At 47.0% G+C, this 20,917-nt stretch overlaps 4 protein-coding genes across 6 annotated transcripts in view; 3 read left to right on the top strand and 1 right to left on the bottom strand.

Annotated features, from left to right (window-relative positions):
* Positions 1–181: 181 nt before the first annotated feature.
* On the bottom strand, positions 182–7,307 carry LOC113202503 (condensin complex subunit 1). Of its 2 annotated transcripts, none has more exons than XM_026416755.2 (19): positions 7,153–7,307; positions 6,550–6,685; positions 6,332–6,466; positions 6,051–6,226; positions 5,829–5,971; positions 5,597–5,747; positions 5,263–5,502; positions 5,008–5,169; positions 4,743–4,913; positions 4,353–4,666; positions 4,064–4,247; positions 3,710–3,963; positions 2,363–3,616; positions 2,137–2,276; positions 1,911–2,043; positions 1,576–1,840; positions 958–1,111; positions 737–838; positions 182–635 (listed from the first exon to the last, which is right to left on the bottom strand). In XM_026416755.2, the coding sequence occupies exons 2-19, from the start codon at positions 6,668–6,670 to the stop codon at positions 577–579; spliced, it is 4,158 nt and encodes a 1,385-aa protein (XP_026272540.1). In that variant the 5' UTR covers positions 6,671–6,685; positions 7,153–7,307; the 3' UTR covers positions 182–576. The 2 variants fall into 2 exon arrangements, with proteins under 2 accessions (XP_026272540.1, XP_052129701.1); XM_052273741.1 differs by lacking the exon at positions 7,153–7,307 and adding an exon at positions 6,859–7,125.
* A 29-nt stretch (positions 7,308–7,336) lies between these two features.
* Positions 7,337–11,223, top strand: LOC113202504 (fumarylacetoacetate hydrolase domain-containing protein 2). The gene is made up of 6 exons (XM_026416756.2): positions 7,337–7,808; positions 7,935–8,151; positions 8,226–8,330; positions 8,462–8,691; positions 8,821–8,908; positions 9,024–11,223. Exons 1-6 carry the CDS (start codon positions 7,474–7,476, stop codon positions 9,093–9,095), a joined length of 1,047 nt encoding a protein of 348 aa, XP_026272541.1. The 5' UTR covers positions 7,337–7,473; the 3' UTR covers positions 9,096–11,223.
* A 136-nt stretch (positions 11,224–11,359) lies between these two features.
* On the top strand, positions 11,360–13,229 carry LOC113202505 (uncharacterized). Of its 2 annotated transcripts, XM_026416757.2 has the most exons (3): positions 11,360–11,817; positions 11,893–12,108; positions 12,186–13,229. In XM_026416757.2, the coding sequence occupies exons 1-3, from the start codon at positions 11,803–11,805 to the stop codon at positions 12,720–12,722; spliced, it is 768 nt and encodes a 255-aa protein (XP_026272542.1). In that variant the 5' UTR covers positions 11,360–11,802; the 3' UTR covers positions 12,723–13,229. The 2 variants fall into 2 exon arrangements, with proteins under 2 accessions (XP_026272542.1, XP_052129705.1); XM_052273745.1 differs by having other exon boundaries at positions 11,360–12,108.
* Positions 13,230–20,039: 6,810 nt separating this feature from the next.
* The window catches only part of LOC113202537 (uncharacterized), an 81,538-nt gene continuing 80,660 nt past the window's right edge, over positions 20,040–20,917 (top strand). Inside the window, exon 1 of the mRNA XM_052273732.1 lies at positions 20,040–20,185. The gene's annotated coding sequence lies outside the window, so the exon portion shown is untranslated. The remainder of the gene's footprint in view (positions 20,186–20,917) is intronic.

Here is a 20,917-nt window from a genome sequence, read left to right as displayed (position 1 = left end):
CGGCTTCAAAATACGCGGGCGGTTAGCCTCAAACTTGAGAAAAGCCTCAAAACTAACATGTGTGCAAACTTGCCTCAAAGCGTTTCCCCCCTTCCCCCGCAAATTTAGAATAAGAGAATGCAGCAAATTTTGTAAACAGTGGCAAGGAAAGGATGTTCAAGTAAACACGAGAGTATCAAAGTGTGGTTTAGAAAAGGTTCAGACAATAAATTTATTATGGGTAAAATATATAAATATAATTTTCAATTACCTCGGTAACATTTAGAATCCTATTTAAAAACCAGAAATTAATAAATAAACACGTTATGGTGTATTAAAATAAGAGAGAGCCGTCAGAAAAATTTCACGGACACCACTGTACTACTCAACAACAGGCAACTGACAAACACTTAACCACTACAACTATAATAAAATTTAACTCCACTGTTTCTTAATATCCTCACAGTGCAGGTACAGACACACAATTCTACAAAAAAAGGTTCCTGAGATGCCTCATGTATATAATAAAATCATTTACAATACATGAAGGAAGCATTTTTCAAACATTTTATAATGTTAAATCAGTTAAAAATATTTTTATCTTCTTTGTCGTCGGTTTTTGTTCTGAATTCTCAGTTGCTGATCAGGTCCCGAGTCTGCAATCGAAATCTAATTAAAATTCATCACATTGTAAGGTAAAAACAAGTACAGTATATCTATTGAAACTAGCACTCCATAAGCACGTTTTATTATGTACCCTCATCACTACTGGCTTCATCCTCTTCGTCCTCTGATGAAGATGCTTCCTTAGATCTTCTACCTCTGTTGCCTCTCCGTTGATTTATTCGTTTTTTCTTACCTATAGTTGAGCAAAAATAAATATAAGAGACCAATCAAGGCAAAATGCCATAATATACAAAGGATCCTGACATTCTTTAACAGTATAGCATAACAAATATAACAAATATGAGACTGTACCTCCAACACTACCTCGTTTTCCCTTCTTAGAGACAGCTCTGTTTTCTTTCTGGCTGCCCCCATCAACATCCATCTGACTTTCTCCAGCATCTTCAGTTCCCAAACCCCTCTTAAGAGCCTCATCAATTTTGGTTTGAAGTTCTTCAACAATTAGCTGAAACAGAACAGATTCCAAACAATCAAATACAAAGATGACAAAAATGTGAAAAAAAAGTAGTAAAGTTCCAAATTTATATGGTGGGAAAAGGTAGACTTGTTATTTACAGCAATCTCTGTTTTTGGCCCAGTAAACTAGAATTCCCCTTTAAGAGGAAAGATATCTAACCACCTAGATGCTAGGCAAGATGCTAGCCACACCAGATGAGCTATCATTAAACTCGCAGCATCCGACTTACACTCAAAATTTATTGAAGGACCGAAAAAAAAAAAACCCAACCGTCTCTTATGGATAGTGTTTACCAGTCAAGGCTTTCTAAATAGCCAATAGCCATCAATGTAGCTTTTATAGTTGATTGAGATACAAGTTCCAAAATTTCCCCTACTCATTCTTATTACCAGCGTACGAAGGAAACAAGACAATGATAAAGAAAGAGTACGAAAGAAAGTCAGTCTCATTACCTTTCTCTCCGGTTTGTTTGTTTTCAGAGCTTGAGCAATTATAGATTCAAAGGCCTCATACACCTTTTCTGTATTAAGTTTGTCAAAGTAGCATTGGAAGTTTTCTAACAAACGCCTCAAGCTGCGCTCAGAATATTGGAGTAAAGATAAACAAAAAGCAATGTCGCTCCACTGTCTTTCACTGGTAGATGCTCTGAAACGTTGACAAAGCTTATCAACTAAGCTTTCCATTTGTTTATCTTTCTGGATCAATGGCAGTAAGAATCTGAAATAGATAAAAGAGAGATAAAGAGCGTACTTAAGCCCTTATGAAATTAACCAGATGTGTGGCTTACTCTAAGATGCGATTAAAATTTTCTTCTGACACGTTCATGGTGGGATTAGACAATCTGGATATAATATCAGGTATAACATTGTACAAGGTATTTCCCTTTTTGGAAAGATCACGGAAGAATTCAGATGCCATGACTGTAATATGGGTTAAAAAAACAATTAATACACACCATAACAAGTAAACTAAGAAGAAATTATCAAACAGTAAAACACAAAGTGCTTTTGTACCAGATATTCTCTCCTCAGCATCCACAATACAAAGAGCCATATCTGAAATTTGTCCTCTCACTTTCACCATCTCATTTGTGATAAGATGTTTTAAAACTACAACAGCATCCAAACGAACTTGTGAGGATTTGTCTTGGAGCCTAAAAGCAAAAAAAATATGTATGAAAGAAAAAAAAAGAGTAATTTATAAGGGTAATTCTATGGTAAAGCATACGCAGACACAAACCTTGCATACAAGTGTTTAGTCCATGGTTCAATGAGATTTGGAAATCTGTCAGCTAGGTCACCAATAGCATAAACAAGCTTTGACCGTATTGGTGGTTCAGATGACTTCTCCATCATAGTGAAAACAAGTGGCAAATGTTCTTCACAAAATGTTGATGACACAAGCATCATCTTTGTAAGGGAAAGACAGGCAGTAGTGCGAAGTTGTGGATCAGTGTACAACTGAGGATTTGTGCAAACAGCAACAACAATGGGGCTTAAGGTCCCCAGAACAGTATGACCACTCAAGACTTCTGATTCGCAGACATGATTAATATACTCAGCTTCTGCATCATCTGCATTAATTTCTCCTAATTCAGCATCAGCTGCATCCTCTTTCTCTTTCTCCTTGCGTAAAGGAGTTTCAGATGCACGACTCAAACCTGATGTATTAAGGTTTGCTTGGCTTTTCCTCTTATCTTTGTTTTTACTCTTTTGCTTATCACCTCGTCGTTTTTCTGCTTCTAGTTCTCTGATTCTGTTTCTTCTTTTAAGTTCACGAAAGACTGTTCTATCAAGATGAACCCATTGTCTGAAAGCTATGTGTCCGATGAAAAATACAAGTCTTTCAACTAATTTATCAGGGGCTTGATTTGATTCCTTATTGGAATGCACAACACTATCAAATGTGGCTGCAGACACTTGTTTTGTTTGTCGCACAAATTCTTCCAACAGATTTGTGCAGGTCCTGTCTGGATGTTCTGACAGTTGATAAATGACATCAATGGCTTCTGAAGCCATTGGAAGGTAGAACTTATCATCGTACAAGTTGAATCCATCAATAAGCAAATCACGTAGATTCTTAAGTACTTCATCATCTTTCTCAAAACGAAATGGCTCTTCATTGGAAGCTACTAATGTTGTTTCAGGGACCAGTTTTAATAATGTTCTGCAAGTTTCCCGTGCCAGTCTATTATCCTTCCGGCCTCTTTCACCCAATCCAATAGATACTAAAACTTGGGTATTGGTTTTCAAGATGCTCGGTGATGCTCCCCCTACCATTCCTAAAAGAATGAGGGCAACTCTGCTATCATCCTCACTTGTATCAGGAAGTTTAAGAGAAAATCTTTCCCACAAAATTTGTATACAATCTTTATCCATATCTCCTGCTTTCACCCATTCACGTAAAAGTAACTCTAAAGCAGCTTGTTGGTCCTCATCGAGTGTTTTCAAAAGATTGCATAAATTTTTGACAATTTCTCCAGCACGACTTCGTCTAGAAGAAGAAAAAAAAGCAGATGTAAAACAGTAACTATGTATGTCTTTCTTTTTGGTAGCATTAGAAATACTTCCATTGCATAGTACCTACCCTTGAGCATGACTAGCTATATCTACATATAGTTGTCTGTAAGCAGCAGCAACACCCTCTTTGACAGATGTTTCAGTAGACCATACCAGCAAAAGCATGTTCTTCACACCTGTGAGAGCTCCTTTCAAACCAAACTGAAAAGCTGCAGTAAGAAATTCAAGCGTGTCCAAAATAACAGTCGGCTGTGCACTGAAGAGTAAATTGTTGATTATGCCAGTTGCAACTTCAAGCTGCTCCGAAAATGCAATGCAATCCTAAAATATATGGGAAACATCCAGATGGTTATTCATTTGAGCTTGTAAGTAAAAGAGCATTCATTATATAGTATTATTTTGTTTCAAATTCTGAGGGCACCTTGTAATACTGAGTAAGAGTTTGCTGTTTTAAAAGTTTGTCTTGAGCTTCTCTTTGTTCAGGGGTGAGATTATTTCTTTCTTCTTTTCTTTTACCATCTTCCGCACTTTCATCAAATTGCACAAATATTTTCCTCAGTAGATTGTGAAAATAATCAACTTGCCATTCAAGCTGCTTATTGCCCCTAAGCAATCCAAAATGAGGAATATTAGTACAGTACATGATGTTGAAATCAAATTGATTTAGAATGCACTCAATACTCAAATGTAAGTTCAGCCAACAAACAAACCTTTGCTTGCCTGTTTCTGCATGTTTTTCTGTGAGTTTAAGTAAATGAAAAGCTTCTAGATATTTTCCTCTTTCCAGGCAGCTGGATATTTGGGCAATGTTGTCCTCTAGTGAACTTGACAGTGCTTCTTCAGAAATTTCTGCATCTTTCCCCTTGTCTGACAGAGCTTCTTGCAAAACAACAATGATCTGAGGAGATATTTCATCCCAGAGTTTGGTGCGTGTTGGTGGTATGATGGTATTTACTTCCTTTTCACAGTAGGCTAAGGTCTCTTCCTCTCTATTAAGCCTTTCTTTCAATTCATCAATTTTAAGCTAAGTAGATAAAATTAAATGGTAAATGTACAATCTGTTAAAAAATAAAATACTCATGAAACAAATGATTGCAGACCTTATCTCCAAATGGATTACTCCGCAACAATGCCTGATAAAGTTGAACAGCATTACGAGTCACACTCCAACTTGTATCTGTCAATCGACAGACAGTATGCTTCAAGAGTTGGCTAAGGTAAGCTAGAGGAATAGCTTTCTCTTCGCATAGTTTTTGCCAAATCTTCAACACCTTCAAGCAAATATTCAATTTATAGTTGGATTATCAATCAAACAACAGAGACATGAAGTAAACACAGTACAAGAGAAGATTGTTCAGTCTATACCTTTCCTCTAACAGATGCATTTGTGTCAATGAGGTGCTCCTCTAGATGATCCAAGAATGTATCTCTTATTTCTTTTTGCTCTTCAGACAAATGCTCTTGAGTTAGAGATCCAGAAACAACTTCACCAATGACACCAAGCACACAGTTCCTCATCAAGTAAGACTGAAAGTTAAAATCGGAAAAACAGTATTGAAGATAGATAATCAAGACAATTTTATAGATTAAAGAATTAAATAAAAATGAAATATTACACACTTCATTTTCTAGTTCAGGGAGAAGCAAAGGCATTGATGGAAGTATGATATCAGGCCCTTCCTTTGCTATTTCAATGAGGAAATGTGAACAAGCCTTGGGTGAGCTATTTTCAAAGGCAGAATCAGCCTGGGTAATTTCTCGGATAACTTCCCTAACAAAATTACGACACTGATAATCCCGGACAAATTTTACAGCACCTTGTGCTAAAGTTTCCGGTAAATGCTCATAGATTTTCATCAGCTAAAACAAAGTTAGATACATAGATAGAAATGTAAAAGGAGAATATTAGACAAAATAACAACTATAGCTTTAACATGGAAACTTTATCAAATACCTGAACCATCTTTACGGTACAACTAAGACCATGACCATACTTTTGAATAAGAGTCCCAAGTATATCAAAAGTAGTATGTTTCATGTAAGACAGCCGTGCCTGAGAAACTTGAGGGTCCTCCAATGTTTTGTAGCAAATGTTAGCAGCCAAACTTCAAACAGAGAAACTTTTTTATTTCTTAATCTGTTGTGTTAAAGAAGATGCACAGCCAAATAAAATTGTTTCAACTTACTTGACAAAGTCTTCATCCGCAACTGGGGGATCCCACAACTTTGGTAAAGGAAGATGTATAAAATCATGTAGCTTAATCAGAGATTCATTCCTCTTATTGTCCCAATCAAAATCAGCAAAGTTCTTGATTGCTTTTTTTCGGCTCTAGAATCATGATTCAAATTCAAATTGACAGAAAACAAGAAAATTTTTAAAAGAAAAATGAAGTTATGTTCAAGCATACCTTTGCATCAACAGCTAACTCTTTGTCAGTTTTAGCATTAAATCTTTCCTCTAAAGATCGTAGAACTTCATACAATAAAAACAAATACATTTTAACAGCATTGAGAAGGTTTTGTCGTAGGTGACAGTCCATTTGTTCCATAAGACCAGGAAGAGTTTGGCACATTCCTGAAATTCCTAGAAAAAAATATATCTCAAAAGTAAATTTTGGATACAAATACGATTTGCTTCATAAATTTTTGGGAGATACAGCACTAACAATATAGAGCCTCTATGGTTTACCTTTTAGTACTATGTTGTGAGCAGTTAAAATGTATTTTGTATCTAAGTCTTTGGCATGGTGCACAACAGAAAACATGGGATCAAAATGATTTAAAATAAATCGGAATCCATCATCAGAAAGTGCTGCACTGCAATCTGAACAGTTTAAACAATGCCACTTAGAAAATAAGATTGGTTTGAATTACTTAGTTTTGTAAAAATCACAAAGTTAATATTACCTGCAAGCCTCCTTGGCACCCGATCACAGGGTATAAGATCTCGTACATAGTATTGCCCTGAGCTATCTGCCAACAACAAGTCTTCCTTGTTGAATGGGATGAAAAAGACTGGAGTTGTCATCTTGGAACCGTAGCACTGGGGATGTTGAAGAAAAGTACACTTTACCCGTACAGCTTTGAAGATTCACACATCACTTCAAGTACACTGGCGGATTCCGCCCAATTTTAATTTTTAATGAGTTTAAAAATAACAAACTACATGAGTCACATATCCAGGGAACTTTGCAAGTTTTACATCAGAATACTTACACTAGAAGATAAAATTGGTTATGTTATTCACTTTGGGTAGGTACAACAAACATTAATAAATCGGGTTTTACATAGAATATTTGATTTACAAACGAGACAATCAGCAAATAAAATTGAGATTAGATTGGAAAAAAAATATGGAAGGGAGACGAGAAATAAACCATATAAAAGAAGCAACAAACTGGGTTCACCATTGTTTACAAGAAGTGTTTGCATATTCACCAGCCAAACATATTTTTCGGAGGTGACATGAATTCTGATTTGTTGCAATCGTTGGATTTAGCAGAATCTCACCTTTAAAATTTCCTAAACAAATAAATCAAATAAACAACACACAACATCTCTAAATTAAAACTTGATCAGTCAAGACGAAATCAAACTCTCATAACGCATAACGCCTTTTCCCGCCGCTAGTGCGCTTGGTGTCGGTCGATAGGTCGCTTGCACTTCGAGAGAGTCGAGGTGGGGGCGGGGGTGGAGGGGTGAGGTGACGGTGACGGGGGTGAGTAGCAGACAAACAGAAACAGTCGGCTGCACAGTACATCTGTTTGAGTTGCGTGGGTGCAAAAGATTGCCGTTTTGCTAATCTGCCGGCGTTTAACAACAGTGTCAAGAATGACCTTGAAGACAGGTTGTCATCGTTTGATGTACACTCTCACGCACCAGTCAAGTATGCTAGGCTTTCGGTCACGAGGGCATTTACTCCTGAGTAGGTTAGGTAATCTGGATTCCAAAACAAGTAGCACGTCTTGCTCTTGGTTCTCCACCGGTTCCGCTCTCAACATGCGGCTTGTACAGTTCACCGATCTCCAAGGTGGTCCGCAGAAGTTGGGTGTTCAACCTCAGCAAGATGGTGAAATAACTGACATAAGCAGTGGAAGTGGCAAGATCCCTAATGACCTGATCAAGTTAATTCAAGGTGGACCTGAACTTTGGGCGGAGGCAGAGAAGTAAGTTGCCAGTTAAAGCACATCTTCCTGTCGTAATTTTATTGTGTAAGACCATGCATGAACCCTTAATTTCCTCTACTCCATTGTAAATGTATTCGTATATTAAGAAGACTTCTTCTGATTCAGAGCTGCAGCCAAATCGAGTATCAAAGCTCAGGCTAAAGATGTCAAGTTATTAGCTCCTTTGACAGCACCTGGCAAGGTAATCTGTGTCGGACTGAACTACCGATGCCATTGTAATGAACAGCACATCGAACCTCCACATGAACCTATGTTCTTCTCCAAGTTTGCCAGCTGCATTGTAGGACCAACCGATAATGTTGTTTTGCCTACAGTCTCTACTGTATGTAATGTACTGGTCGAATTAATTCTGTATCAAAATCAGCTCATTGCTAAGAACTGTGATAATTATTTCAGAAAGTTGACTGGGAAGTAGAAATGGTCGTGGTGATTGGGAAGCAGTGTAGAAATCTGAAGCCAGAAAACACAATGGAAAATGTGTTTGGATATACTATTGCTCAGGTACCTTTTATGTATGAAATGAAGTAGTATTAAAAATACATCTGACCAGTCACTTGTTGCCATTCTATTCTGCTAAGTTGAGTACGATGCATCTAGCTAAAATAATAAATGTATGTGTATTTTACCAACAGGATATATCTGCACGTGATTGGCAAAAGGGTCGTAATGGTGGCCAGTGGCTACTTGGAAAGAGCATGGACACATTTTGCCCATTGGGCCCAGCTGTAGTTACAGCTGGAGATTTCCCCAAGGGACCTCATGTACTTCCTCTATCATGCTCAATAAATGGAGTCAAAAAACAAGACAGTAATACAGATCAACTAATTCACCAAGTTGACTACATTATCTCTCATCTTTCACAGTGAGTTTCTTATGTAATTAGCTTGCTGTTTAAAATGTAACCACTTTACCAAATATTTGTTAATTGTACCCTGGGAATTATTCACTCTATTAAATAGTAAACTGACAATTTTGCTGTCTTCTGTTTCAGCTTATTTGCACTTCTACCAGGTGACATAATTCTCACGGGAACTCCAGCTGGTGTTGGGGTATTTAGAAACCCTAGAGAATTTCTGAAGGTAAGCTTTCAGCTTAATGTGAATTGATTATTCAATCAGTTTTCTGTTGAATTATAATGTGAAACATTAATTCATCTTAATAACAAGTCTTTTAAAAAATACTTTTATGTTGCAGCCTGGAGATGTTATTGACAGTGAAATTGTCGGAATTGGAAAAATGCGCAATCCAGTAGTTGCCCCTCAGTGAATTGCAATTTAGTGCTCAAACATATATATTCATTATCTCACTGGAGCTGTGAATGAGCTTTTGTTGTACAAATTGCGTTTAGAAGGGATGTTGTTGACTGTACCTAAAACACTTAATGTTAAGTTTTGCATCAAAGCATAGTTTGATGATAGTTAAATTTCTTTTAGATTGTTGTGCGCATTTTAAAATTGCAACTGTCGGTTTATGTTTGTTTTGTTTTTTTTGTGTTGAATAATAATGAACATACCTGTTAAGAATTTCAAGAAAATTTAGTTCTACTTAATTGTTTAAAAAATTGGTCATGGTATTTCAGGCAAGAGGATACATACTATTTAGAACCAAAGGTGACTTTCAAATTACTTATCATTAAGTATGGAACAATATTAATACTATTGCTAATGACCAAATAACCGTATTTGCTGCAAATCTCATTGAATGGACAGATCAAGGCAGTTGTGTGTATGCGAATGATAGTGGCTTTATTATAACATTTAACACACATTCTCTCCATATGTGAATTGTTGAGCACAATAGTTGCTGTTGCTGGACACATCAAGGAACTTTTATTATTTTTCGCTTTGTTTTAACATCAGTTTTCTTCAAAGATTTAGAAAGATCAGGTCTCAGGCCATATTGTTTACAGTGGTATGTGACTGGCATGATCCCAGTCTGCAATGATCAATTAATATAATGCCAATTTCATGTAAATTCGTCAAAACATATATCAAATTTGGGGCCACATTTTCACCAAATTGACAGTTTTTTGATTGATCATTGCAGACGGGGGATATGTAGCAGAATTCAGGGTCAGGTTATGCTTTTGGAAATGTGTTGACTTTTCACGAGTTTATACAAAATAGCTGAGGGCGCGGGCCAGTTAAAGCGAGTGGGACAGCGGATGACAGTAATTATGAACCGGACGCCGGATGTTTATGTAGGATGACGCACGTTAGATATTCGTTATCCATACCGACCGAGTCCTGAAAGTATCAATTTTAGACTAGCACCCCCGCATTTTTTCGGAAAATGTGTGTTACTAGAAACCCCCGTCCCGGTCGACTGACTCCTCACAAAAACATTCAAGTCCTACGACGTCACGTCTAGGGTGGGCCGACTGCCCCACACAGCTGCTTGGCGGGCTAGTCTACCCCGCGCTTTGCAGGCGCTATCTCTAGCGTATTGTTCTCTTGCCGTCTCTTGCCCAGGAGACTTGTGAGTGGACGAAACCGAAAGACGCCGTACGTTACCTAGCATCGCTTCGGTTAGGCTGTGGTAAAAAAACAAAACAAAAAAAAAAACACTCGGTGACTCTTGCTATGGCCCTACCACTTGCTAAACTTTTAAAGGTTGTGGAGGAATATGTTAAGTATACTTTTTGAGGAGTTGGGTAGTAAATGCATAACTAGCTTCTTTTTATTTTGCCGGTATGTAGGTAGAGTTTGAGACAGTGTGTTCTTATTGTAGGAATGGTTGTGTATTGATGAAGAAACTACTGAAGAGTCTGATCTGTGTCTAGAATCTTAGATTTGCCGGGCTGATGGTTGATTTGTAAACCAAGAAGCAGTATTGTTTTGCTTTCAGCCTTTTGTATGTGGGGCAATAATATGACCAGTATGAGTAATTCAGAAATATTGCAGTTTTACACCAGTTGACTTTTATTTTTTGAAATAGCTATTCATAACTTTGTCAGTTTTTGAATGTTTGCTGTTATAACCATGTCCATTGTGAACTGTGTTAAAGATTTCTTTTATTAAATAAGTATTGGTGTTGATATGAAATGACACCTTGTAGTGTGCCTTTAGTTTGGTTAACTTTGACTATATTTTTAAAGTTTATTTTCTTTCAATGATATATGATAAAGTTAAGATTATCGTTTTCTCTGCTTTTGTCCTGTTACAGACTGATCAAATCATGTCTGACGTGTACGAGTACTTTTTAAAATTCCATCATTGTGATACATGAAGACTGGTTTATTAAAACCATGCCTGTACTTATTTTTATTCTTTGGCTGGGCGTTGCCCCTGTCACGCCGTCACACACACATCATAGCCGCAGCAGGTTTTCAATTCACCCTTGTGAGACCAAACTATGTCTTCCACATTAAAAATAAAGATTTATCGATATCCGACGTGACACTCTGTACTTGTACCTGTCCGCCACCTGCACGCGGGCGCCGCTGCCGCACTGGACTGGCTGCAGGCGCGCTGGGCGCTGCACTCCAGACCACCGCCACCACCGCCACTGCTACCTTGCCCTTCCGACTAGTTTCAGTTTCCCTCCGCTCCGCCGATCATGGCCCCAGTCATCCGTGTCGGGAAGGTCCTTTTGGGTACAGTCTACCCCAAGCGTCCGTGTTGGCGCTCTTTACTCGCGTGTTCTCTTGATTCAAATCACCCAATTATAATTCTGGGGTGCCTCTGTAGTGTCCTCTAAACAACACAAAAAAAACACCAAACATTCACAAAGCTGGGGTTCACGAGGGCGGGCTTACTTACTGTCTTCCTGAACTGTACTAACCCCACCCTTGTCTTGGAGCGTCCATCCCCCCACCAACGTGCGGGAAGCAAGATGCACCAGTGGCCACCGAATTGTTTCCGGTCTTCCCCGGCCCTTCGCGGTATAAAGTCGGCCGTTGGGCCCAGGGTGGTCAGACGGCGATCGTGTGGCCCCATCGCAACTTGCAGACTACAGAGCAGCCTAGTTCACCATGCTGACTCTCATAGTAAGCGACAGAGCCTCGCCTGCAGAAACGGGTCCCGGGTGTCGCCAACACGAGACTGACCTTCTTCCTGTGCAGGTGGCAGTTGTTTTGGCGGTGGCAGGGTCTTCCCTTGGTGCGACAGTGGGCGTCGGCGTGGTCCCGGGGACCCTCACGGCCGGCTCGGCAGCCCTCGGCCGGAGGGCGGTGGGCGTCGGCGTCGTCCCCGGGGGCACGACGGTGGTCAGCGGCGGCAACCCGGTCATCGCTCCGGGTGTAGGCGTCACGACGGTGATCAAGCCGGACCGCATTCCTGTAAGTAACCAGGACTCACAGCATGTGACGGGTTCAAATAGCCTCCGTCTATTTGTCTAAATTTCCCGCTCGTTTAGGTGATTCCGCAGTATGCTCGCACGTTTGGCTCCTTCTCCGGCGGACTGGCGGGTGTCGCGGGCGTCGCAGGTGGCGTCTCGGGCTACATCCGCGACCAGTGGGAGAACCGGGACGGGTCGTTCGTCCGCGGCGGCTACTCGCTCGTGGACGCGGACGGCTCTCTGGTCGTCGTCGAGTACTCGTCCGACCCCATCAACGGCTTCCGCGTCATCGTCAAGCGCAGCGGCTTCCCCGACTACTTCCTCGACTCGATCGTCCTGGGTGGCGCGCTGCCTGGCGGCTACCTCCCGCCCTTCTACAGCGACTTCGGCTTGGACTACAGCGACGACTACTACGGCTACGACTACGACTACTACTACGGCGGCCTCGGTTACGACTACGATCTGGACTATGTGCCGTCCTACTACAGCAGCCTAGACTACGACACGTACGCGCCGACCTACCTGGACACCTACGACTACGACATTGACCTGGACCTCGACTACCGACGCCGTCGGCGTGCGGCCCCAGCAGCCTCCTCGTCGTCATCGTCGTGATCCTGACTCGTTCGCTCGGTGAATCGGAACCCGAGCACAGATAAGCTTCTTCCTCGGGCGCGGGCTCTGGGAAGCAGGCTGCGCCTGCCCGTGCGCCGGAGGGACGCCCTCATGGACGCCACACCCTCCCCGTCAGTGGAGGCAGCCTAGGAAGCCACCAAGCCACCCTGCTGCCTTGCCTGGCCGCCGACCAGGAACTAACTTATTATCGTTGCCATTCGGACTGCCAGCTGGAGAGGACAGCACCACGGGCTGGCCGCTGAGCTGACACGGGCGGACTGCCAAGACGGCCAAGACGACCACGTCGTCGCCGTCGCCACCTCGACTGAGAGCGGTAGAGCAGCTGGGCTGCTGACCGCCACCGTCCTCATTGTATCTTTATTTAATCTCTATCCTACCTGTAAGAAAGCTTTTGCATTATTTATTTCGCTCATCGAAACTTGTGCGTGTTGATGTTGATGTCGCATGACGTGTTCCATAACTCAATAAACACCATGCCTTGTGGAAGTGACGGCCTGTACCATTTCACTTTTCTCGGGACCGGGGCGCGTCGTTGTCTTCGACTGCCCAACATTATGCCCATACCCTCTCTGCATGCCTGACCCCGGTCTGCACGGCGCCTCGCGGCTCCTAGGCTCAGGAGGGAGGAGGGCCCCGTAGCTATGCCTGCATTTGCCTGCATTTGGCTGCCTTTGGCTGCCTCTGGCCCGCCGTGGGTCCCAACTAATGGCCCTTGATGATAGGGCTGTAAAGCGGCGGGGCGGCGTGAGTGCGTCTGGGCAACGGCCGGCAGGCCGGGTGGCGCCCGGCAGAAGCTCAATGAAACAGGGTGGCCACTCACCGGGAATTTCCGGGAATCCGGGAATAAGCCGGGAATTTTTAGCGCCGGGAAAAAACCGGGAATAAGCCGGGAATTTAGTCGGCAACCGGGAAAATATTGTACTTTGGCGTTAGAAGCCATGGCCGATTGCCGGCGTATGATTGCGAGCTATGAAAAACGCCCTTTTAGACGCGTTTTGGTGCTCATTCCACCCCTTGAATGAAAAATTTCGCTCGCTTCGCTCGCATTAACTCTTCTCTGTCAGTCCCTGAATGCAGATGGTGTGAAATAGGGTAAAAACGCTATGAGCGTTTTAGAGCGCCTAGTAGTGGCTTAAGACTTAGGATCACGAAAAATTTCGCGCTCGCTCCGCTCGCGAATGTTTTCTTTCCCTTTTTTGTGTGTCTATTCGTTCCAAACGAAATTTTGTCTTTGCTGTATTGGTGAAATTTCGTGTATTCATGGCAATTGCCTAAAGTTGACTTAGTTCAGCTCTACATCAGAGTCTTAACTTCCGGTGAAAAAACGAAAGCGCTTTTTGACGTGCAATCAAAGGTACGTTTCTATGGGTATGTGATAAGAAGCGCTCTAAGCCTTCAAACTGGATCGTATTCATACTTTCTCAATAATGGGTATTTTTATAACAACGCTTCAAAAGCTCTGTTTTAGGCCGGGGAAAAACCGGGAATAAGCCAGGAATTCTGATAGGTACCGGGAGGTGGCCACCCTGATGAAAACACGAAACTAAAACCCGGACGCACACGCGAGATCAGCCCAGGCTCAGCGAGCGGCCCAGGCGGGAGCCGGGCCCACCAGCCGAGCACGGCGCGACGGGTAACAGGAAGGAAACACGCCCCGTCTCCACCCCTCGTTCAACAGTCGCTCTGTCGCGGGGGAGTTGGAGCGGCTCGATCTGTACGTCTTGACTGTCTCTGTCAAACCGGACAGGAAAAAAAATAACAAAAAAACAACTTAGCGCCCTCTACTATGTCTTGATCCAGCCCGAACCGCCAACCCTGAGCTAACAGCCTTCGAAATCGCCTTGAAAGTACGCCCACCATTCGCCGATACGATCCTGCCAAAGTTGGCAAGCTCCCAGAGCGCCTGGTAGGTAGGCAACATCTTGCCTTCAGCGCATGCGTGTGCTGCAGAGTTGCCTACCCTGGGTTTCGCAGGCGTCCAGCTCCCAATGTTTGCCGAATGAACACGAGGAAGACGGACGTTCTCTCTGGACGTCCCCTTTAGCTCGCCTGTCCAGCGGAGCATGGGCCCAACTGTGTACTGCGTTGCCTACCCGTCAGGCGCTTCTTCAAATGTTTTGAAAAACATAACACATATTTTATTCGTGAATACACATTCGTTCCGAAGCATTTCTCCGGTCGACACCCCCTTCCCTTACGAACCCACCACTTACCTCGTCGCGTCCGGCGTGTGGTGGAGCGTACTGGCGCGTCCTGGCGGTGCTGGCAGGCCCGGGCCGCGGCGGGATGGTAATGTCGACCTTTCGCTGGTGGGTCTAGTGGCATTGTTGCGCGGGGCACCTCGTGATTATTTCATAATTAGCGCCAAGCGACGCAGGCAAGGATTTCCGGGCAGACTCCCCCCTTCTTTCCCTTCCTCCCCTCACCCCTTTTTATTCATCTGCCGTTGGGTGGGAGGAAGGTCCAGCCCCACCAGCCACTACCACCACGCCCGTCTTGTCCCGACAGGTCCCGCCCCCTCCGTTTCCCGCCCCGCCCCTGCCCACAACGCCCCGCCACGCCCCACCCCGCACCATACAACTCAGAGGGGCTAGCCTGTCGTTGACTCTTGCAAAATAATTCGCTTTCCTCGTCGGCCAAATGCGGCGCCGCAAAGCGAGTTGAGGCGAGGTGGCTTGTCGCGGGCAATCGCGCCGCCAGGGACCTGTCCGCACAACAACGGGGGTGCGAGTGAGAGAAAGGCAGAGAAGGGGGGTCACAAAGCGCGCGCGAGACAGAGAGAGAGAGGAGAGGAGACGCCTAAAGTTCGGCGGGTGGCTGCATCATTAGTCGCTGGGATGGCAGCCACGGCCGCCACCACGACTTCTTAACCAGCTCCTCCTCAGCCTCGGCACGCGAGGTTCGGCGGCGGCGGGGGGTTTATCTGCAGGCATATCTGTCATGGTTAAAAACAAAACGAAAAACAACGACAACTACCTGTATGTGCCGGGTGGTGCCCGTCCCGCCGTCCCGGCCGGCCGGTGGTGCGGTACAGGTAGCGGCTCGGGCTGATCGACCCGCTCATCCATCACCCTGTTGTAATCTTTGCCAATCACAACTTCGCGCAGGTCGCCCGTCCCGTCCCGTCGCCTGTCTCGAGTGCGCCCCGTGGTGCGGCGACGGTGACCGTCCGGACGCGTGTCTTTTTTCATGTCAAAATAAAGCTCACTATGATCCGAACCTAGGCAACTGCCCGAGCACCTGCCGCACCCACCCGGTGCTTAAGGACGGCTTAAGGAATAGTCAATCGTGTTTGTTTGGGTGAGAACTGTGACGTTTACGACCGAGCCGGCCCGCTGGTTGTGGCCGGCCGGATCACAAAAGTTTTAACAGCACGATGCCTCGTCTGCTACGGAGTCATTAGAGCCCCTATGAGGAAGTAAGTTGTGGAAGAAGTGATGGTGTGTCAGGCCCGCGGTCCAGCCCGCCACCCCGGCGGGGGCACTCTTCGAGGGGGCTCCCGTGGTGGCCACGCCCAAATCTCAAAAATAATTTCGGCAGTCTCTTTTCATTGTCCTCTCGTTTTCGCTTACCGTCCAACGACCGCCCCTGAATATTTTTTTTTTTTGAGCTGATGCAACTCAGGGCGCTGATTTCACCATGCGCGGAGCGGCCAGTCTGCCCCCTCCCCCAACACACACGCACGCACACACACACACACACACACACAGCCCTGAATGACTTTCCAGACTGAGGAGTAGGGTGGAGACGAGGACGAGATCGATAGCGTGTGATTTTTTTTATCAGGCAAAAGTAAGTGGGGCTCGTGGAGTTCTTTTTAATCCCTTTCCCCTCCTCCGCCTCCACCGCTGCACAGCCCGGGTGGTGCCGGGACGAGCCGGATAGGCGCGGTTACGCTACGGTTATGCCTGTCTCAAACTCCCTTGCACGATTGCTTTGTAGCTTACAAAGCATTTGCTTTGCCAGCTTACTACTTGCTACTGTTTTGTAATACAAAGCAAATCCTTTACATGATAAAGCTGTCAAATGCCCCACGAGCCTAGTATTGTAGGGATTCAACAGTGGTTTTGGGTTGGCACCTATTCAACATATGACATTTCCCGACGTAATAAACGATAATAAATACGCAGTTGCACACCGAGGCCCGGGCGAACTTTCGCTCTGCCTGGCCCCACGTTTTGTTTGCTTTGCCTCTCCTCTGGTTACAAACCGTTCGGGTGCGTAGTAAATCCAGCGCCTTTCGTCCCTTACGTCCCAAATAATTGGGCACGGCTGGACCTGCAGCCGCCCGGAGCGAAGGGCGGGCAGGGAAATGTAAGGCTCCATCCCCGAGGGCGTCCGGCAGCACGGCCTGCACTACGGCGCGCAGCGGCAGGCGCAGCGCGCAGCGGGTGCGACAAGGACACGCGCAATTACTGAGGAGCGCCCGGCCCGGCCCACGGGCACCGGTCAAATTATGGCCAAATGCCACCATAAAGTGAGCGCCCTGCTACCCGGGCCTCGCTGCTGCTGCTGTTGCAGCCAATTAGAGGCCTATCCGCTGAGCGGAGAGCGTCGCTCATTGGTCGGTTGCGCTGATGTGAGCGGGAGGGTATACACCCAGTGTAAGTGAGAATCCACACTTTCAACATTATCAGTTTAATGAATGTCAAGTGCTTTGATTTGGACCAAGCCGTGCGCACTCACAAGATTTGAACGTATTTCGATTCCGATGATTTTGCTCCGAATCAGCGTAGGCCTACTTTTCTGCAGTTTTTGTTTTTCTACAACTACAAACAACACAATCTTGGAATGATACGGCCGTTATCGGCGTATCGCGGCGTGTATAGCGTGCAGTTGTGTGCGAGTAGCGCCCCGCGGGGCCTCGGCTCTTAATCCACAACCCGTAATCCACTGCCCGGTCTTTTCGCCTCTTGTAAGGTGATCAGGCCCCGCGCTAACGCCGCCGTTAACCTAACAATGCGTGTGTAGCGGCGGCACGGGCCACAGGCCGCAGGCCGCAGGCCGCGCCCGGGATCCGCTAATATCGCTTGTATTTTTATGAGCCGTTACTAAACACGGCCACTTTGTGAAAAGAAAGAATTGGCAAAGGCAGCCTCCTGGTGGGGTGGAAGGGAAGAGTGAGGGGCAACGCCTGCTCTGTGTTCATGGTAGCAGCAGCACCGCAGGGGCAGCGCCGGGCTGCGCAGCAGGTGCGGAGGGGCGTACATTTATATCATCACAATATGTATGAATGTATATGGCTGTTCCAGGTAAAGCGCAGGCCGGCGCCGCGGTGACCCGCGAGCTCGCTGCCGGGGATTATTCGCCTCGTTGTATCGGAGTGGCGCAAGGCGAGGGCCGGGGGCCGGGCCGGGGGCCGGGCCGGGCAGGGAGCTGGGTAGCACTCAGTGGCGGGTTAGTGCGGTAAACTACAGCTTCTCCCTCATCGGAGATGGAGTATGTCGCCAGCCCAGTCCATAGCACCGCCGTTGTTTCCCAAGGACGCCTCTCTCTCCGCTCAGCGACACTCCTCTCTGGTGGGCTGCGCTGCTGCTGCGGCTCACTTTGCATGAGGGATCTCGGATCCTTCCTCACCGCCTATGAGCGCTTGGTGGCCAGGGACGGCGCCGGCCTGCAGGACCTGCTCCTGAGGACACCCGTCGCCCTGGCAGAGTAACGCGGCCGTAGACGGAGCCGACCTACAGGACCTGCTACTGATGACACTCGCCCTGGAAGAGTAACGCGGCCGTAGTCAGTGCTGACCTGCAGGCCCTGCTCCTGGGGGCACGCAGTCACCGCCGCAACCCGCCCTCCCTGGCAGAGTAACGCGGCCGTAGACGGTGCCGACCTACAGGACCTGCTACTGAGGACACCCGCCCTGGCAGAGTAACGCGGTCGTAGACGGTACCGACTTACAGCTGCAGGCCTTGCCCTGCCCCTGAGGACACCCGCCCTGGCAGAGTAACGCGGCCGTAGACGGAGCCGACCTACAGGACCTGCTACTGAGGACACCCGCCCTGGCAGAGTAACGCGGCCGTAGACGGCGCCGACTTGCAGGACCTGATCCTGGGGGGCACGCAGGCGCCGCCGCAACCCGCCCTCCCTGGCAGAGTAACGCGGCCCTAGACGGCGCCAGCTTGCAGGACCTGATCTCGAGGACACGCTGCTGCTGCCACCGCACCCCGCCCTGCCCCAAATGTCCAGAGTCCACAACAAGGAAGCTAACGAAGCCTCCCCAAGGACTTTGTACCTGCCACGCCCCGCCCAGCTCAGCACGCCATTCTGGCGATGCTCTACACATCCACGCACGACGCACGCCCTCTCTCCTCTCGTCAGGGTCCTGGCCCGGCAGGGTGGGCGGTGACGACATGGAGTCCGAGTGTCATGGAGGCTTCAGAGGCTGTGATCGTAGAGGAGCTCCGAGCTATGGCGAAGAACAACGGATTCTCCAACGGGCGACGCTCTGTAGGGTGGATCCGCACAGCAGCGCCTTCGCACTCCTGCATTTGTTGCACTCATCGGTGACTGGCATTTGGTGGGAGTGAGAGAGAGGGAGGAGAATACTGGCGAATGTGTGGAATCACCTTCAGAGTGTCCGCCCCGACATTGCAAAGTGTACTCGACTTGTCGCTGGTCGCGAAACCTTTGGCGAAAACAAAATTATTACCACCTCTTCGGCCAGCATTCCTTTCTCGCCCAAAAAGTCCCTGTTGCAGTTGCGCGAGAAACACGAAGAGGGAAGAAAGTCGAGGCCCGACGGACGGGGCGACGGCTCCGCCCCGAAAAGGACGGGAAAACAAGAAGAAAACGCGGCAAAGTGATTAATTGCAACCAGATTACGCTAATGCGACTGGGCTGGACGGGGCCCGGCGCGTGGTGGCCGCCCCACCGGGGTACGATTCGCCTCCAATTCGGCTCCAATTCGGCTCCGATTCGGCGGGTCTTTAGGCCCTGGCCGTGCACGCGTTGCATCATGGGTGGTCCGGAGAAGGAGTTAATCGAGGCACCGCGGGCCGCGCCGGGCCGGGCCGGGCCGGGCCGGGCCGGGCAGGTGAGTATGTGTGTGGTGTCGTTCTCGCTCGCACTCGCACACCTCGCCGGGCGCGGGCTGCGGGTGCGAGAGAGAAGGAGAACGCGACACGACAGGCGGCGGCGCGGGAGGCGCCCGCCGGGCCCGCCGCGGGCCGGCGCGGAGCAGCGCAGCGAGCGCAGCGCACAGCCTCTCTGGCATGCCCTCGGGCGAGGCCCGCTGCCGCCGCGCCGGCCCTCTCGCACCTGTTCCGTTAAAGCGTTACGCCTGTTACGCTCGGGGAGCAAACGCTCGTTACCATCAATGCGGTCAGTGACAGCGGAGCGTTACAGACAGGGTTACTCCTCGCCGCCATTGACCTTGAGACGGATGGACCCCGGGGGCGTGCAGACACTCACTCAGCGTATTCTCAGCGCGCTTCAATAGAGAGGTAAATATAGATTGAATTTTGTGTGCGTGCGAGCGTGAGGTTTTGACGCACGTTGCTTTACCCCACGCTAGCCATTTCGCCTCTACAGCTGTTCCATAAAAAGTAGATGAGTTGATGATTAATTAAATAGGACGTGTGCTGCTCTGAATGCGTCCGTCAGCGGCCAGCGGCTCTGGCAGCCCGTTGGCACGTTGGCACGTCATAGCCAGACCCTATTAACTCTTACAAGTGCCACGCTGCGCCCGGCCGGGCTGGGGTGCCCGCCAGGCCACCGGGCCGCCTGGGAGGTAGGCAGCCCAGTCGGCTCGCACGCTCGCGTGCTTCGATGTTGCCTACCCCACCAGGCGTTCCCACCAGCCGCCGCAACAACAGAATGATGGAAGATAGAGAGACGTTGTAACGCTCAAAAAAGGCAAAAAAATAGTTTAAAAATTGCGCAGTGCCTACGGAATTCTCTGTTTCATCTTAATGCGGAGCGATGGAGCCTCGGGCGGAAGGATCCAAATGAGAAAATACCTTGGCAAACCGTGATTGATGACCTACGGGCGTGCCGCAGAGGGTTTGGACATCTGCTGGAAAATCGATTCAGTTTGACTTAAGGGGGGATCCTAGTGTAGCGGCTTAAAAACAAGGGTATTTTTTGGGATTTAATTGGTGGAAAACGATAACTCTTATTGAAAATCGGTCAAGGCCATTTAATAAAGGGTTCTTTTAACTTTAAAACAGCAAAAC

Source organism: Frankliniella occidentalis, unplaced genomic scaffold (genome assembly GCF_000697945.3).
Source record: "Frankliniella occidentalis isolate FOCC.00 unplaced genomic scaffold, Focc_3.1 Scaffold296, whole genome shotgun sequence".
Classification (NCBI taxonomy): domain Eukaryota; kingdom Metazoa; phylum Arthropoda; class Insecta; order Thysanoptera; family Thripidae; genus Frankliniella; species Frankliniella occidentalis.
The sequence above is the reverse complement of the archived record's forward strand: the minus strand, read 5'-3'. Positions and strand labels throughout refer to the sequence as shown.

Excerpts from the sequence above, each read along its gene's own strand:
- LOC113202505 (XM_052273745.1), top strand. The coding sequence starts at position 11,803 with ATGCTGACTCTCATAGTAAGCGACAGAGCCTCGCCTGCAGAAACGGGT. Across the intron at positions 12,109-12,185 it reads TCAAGCCGGACCGCATTCCT|GTGATTCCGCAGTATGCTCG; the intron begins GTAAGTAACCAG and ends CCGCTCGTTTAG.
- LOC113202503 (XM_026416755.2), bottom strand. The coding sequence starts at position 6,670 with ATGACAACTCCAGTCTTTTTCATCCCATTCAACAAGGAAGACTTGTTG. Across the intron at positions 3,617-3,709 it reads ATAGCTAGTCATGCTCAAGG|ACGAAGTCGTGCTGGAGAAA; the intron begins GTAGGTACTATG and ends TTCTTCTTCTAG. Across the intron at positions 1,841-1,910 it reads AATTTTAATCGCATCTTAGA|ATTCTTACTGCCATTGATCC; the intron begins GTAAGCCACACA and ends TATCTATTTCAG.
- LOC113202504 (XM_026416756.2), top strand. The coding sequence starts at position 7,474 with ATGACCTTGAAGACAGGTTGTCATCGTTTGATGTACACTCTCACGCAC. Across the intron at positions 8,152-8,225 it reads TTTTGCCTACAGTCTCTACT|AAAGTTGACTGGGAAGTAGA; the intron begins GTATGTAATGTA and ends TAATTATTTCAG. Across the intron at positions 8,909-9,023 it reads ACCCTAGAGAATTTCTGAAG|CCTGGAGATGTTATTGACAG; the intron begins GTAAGCTTTCAG and ends TTTATGTTGCAG.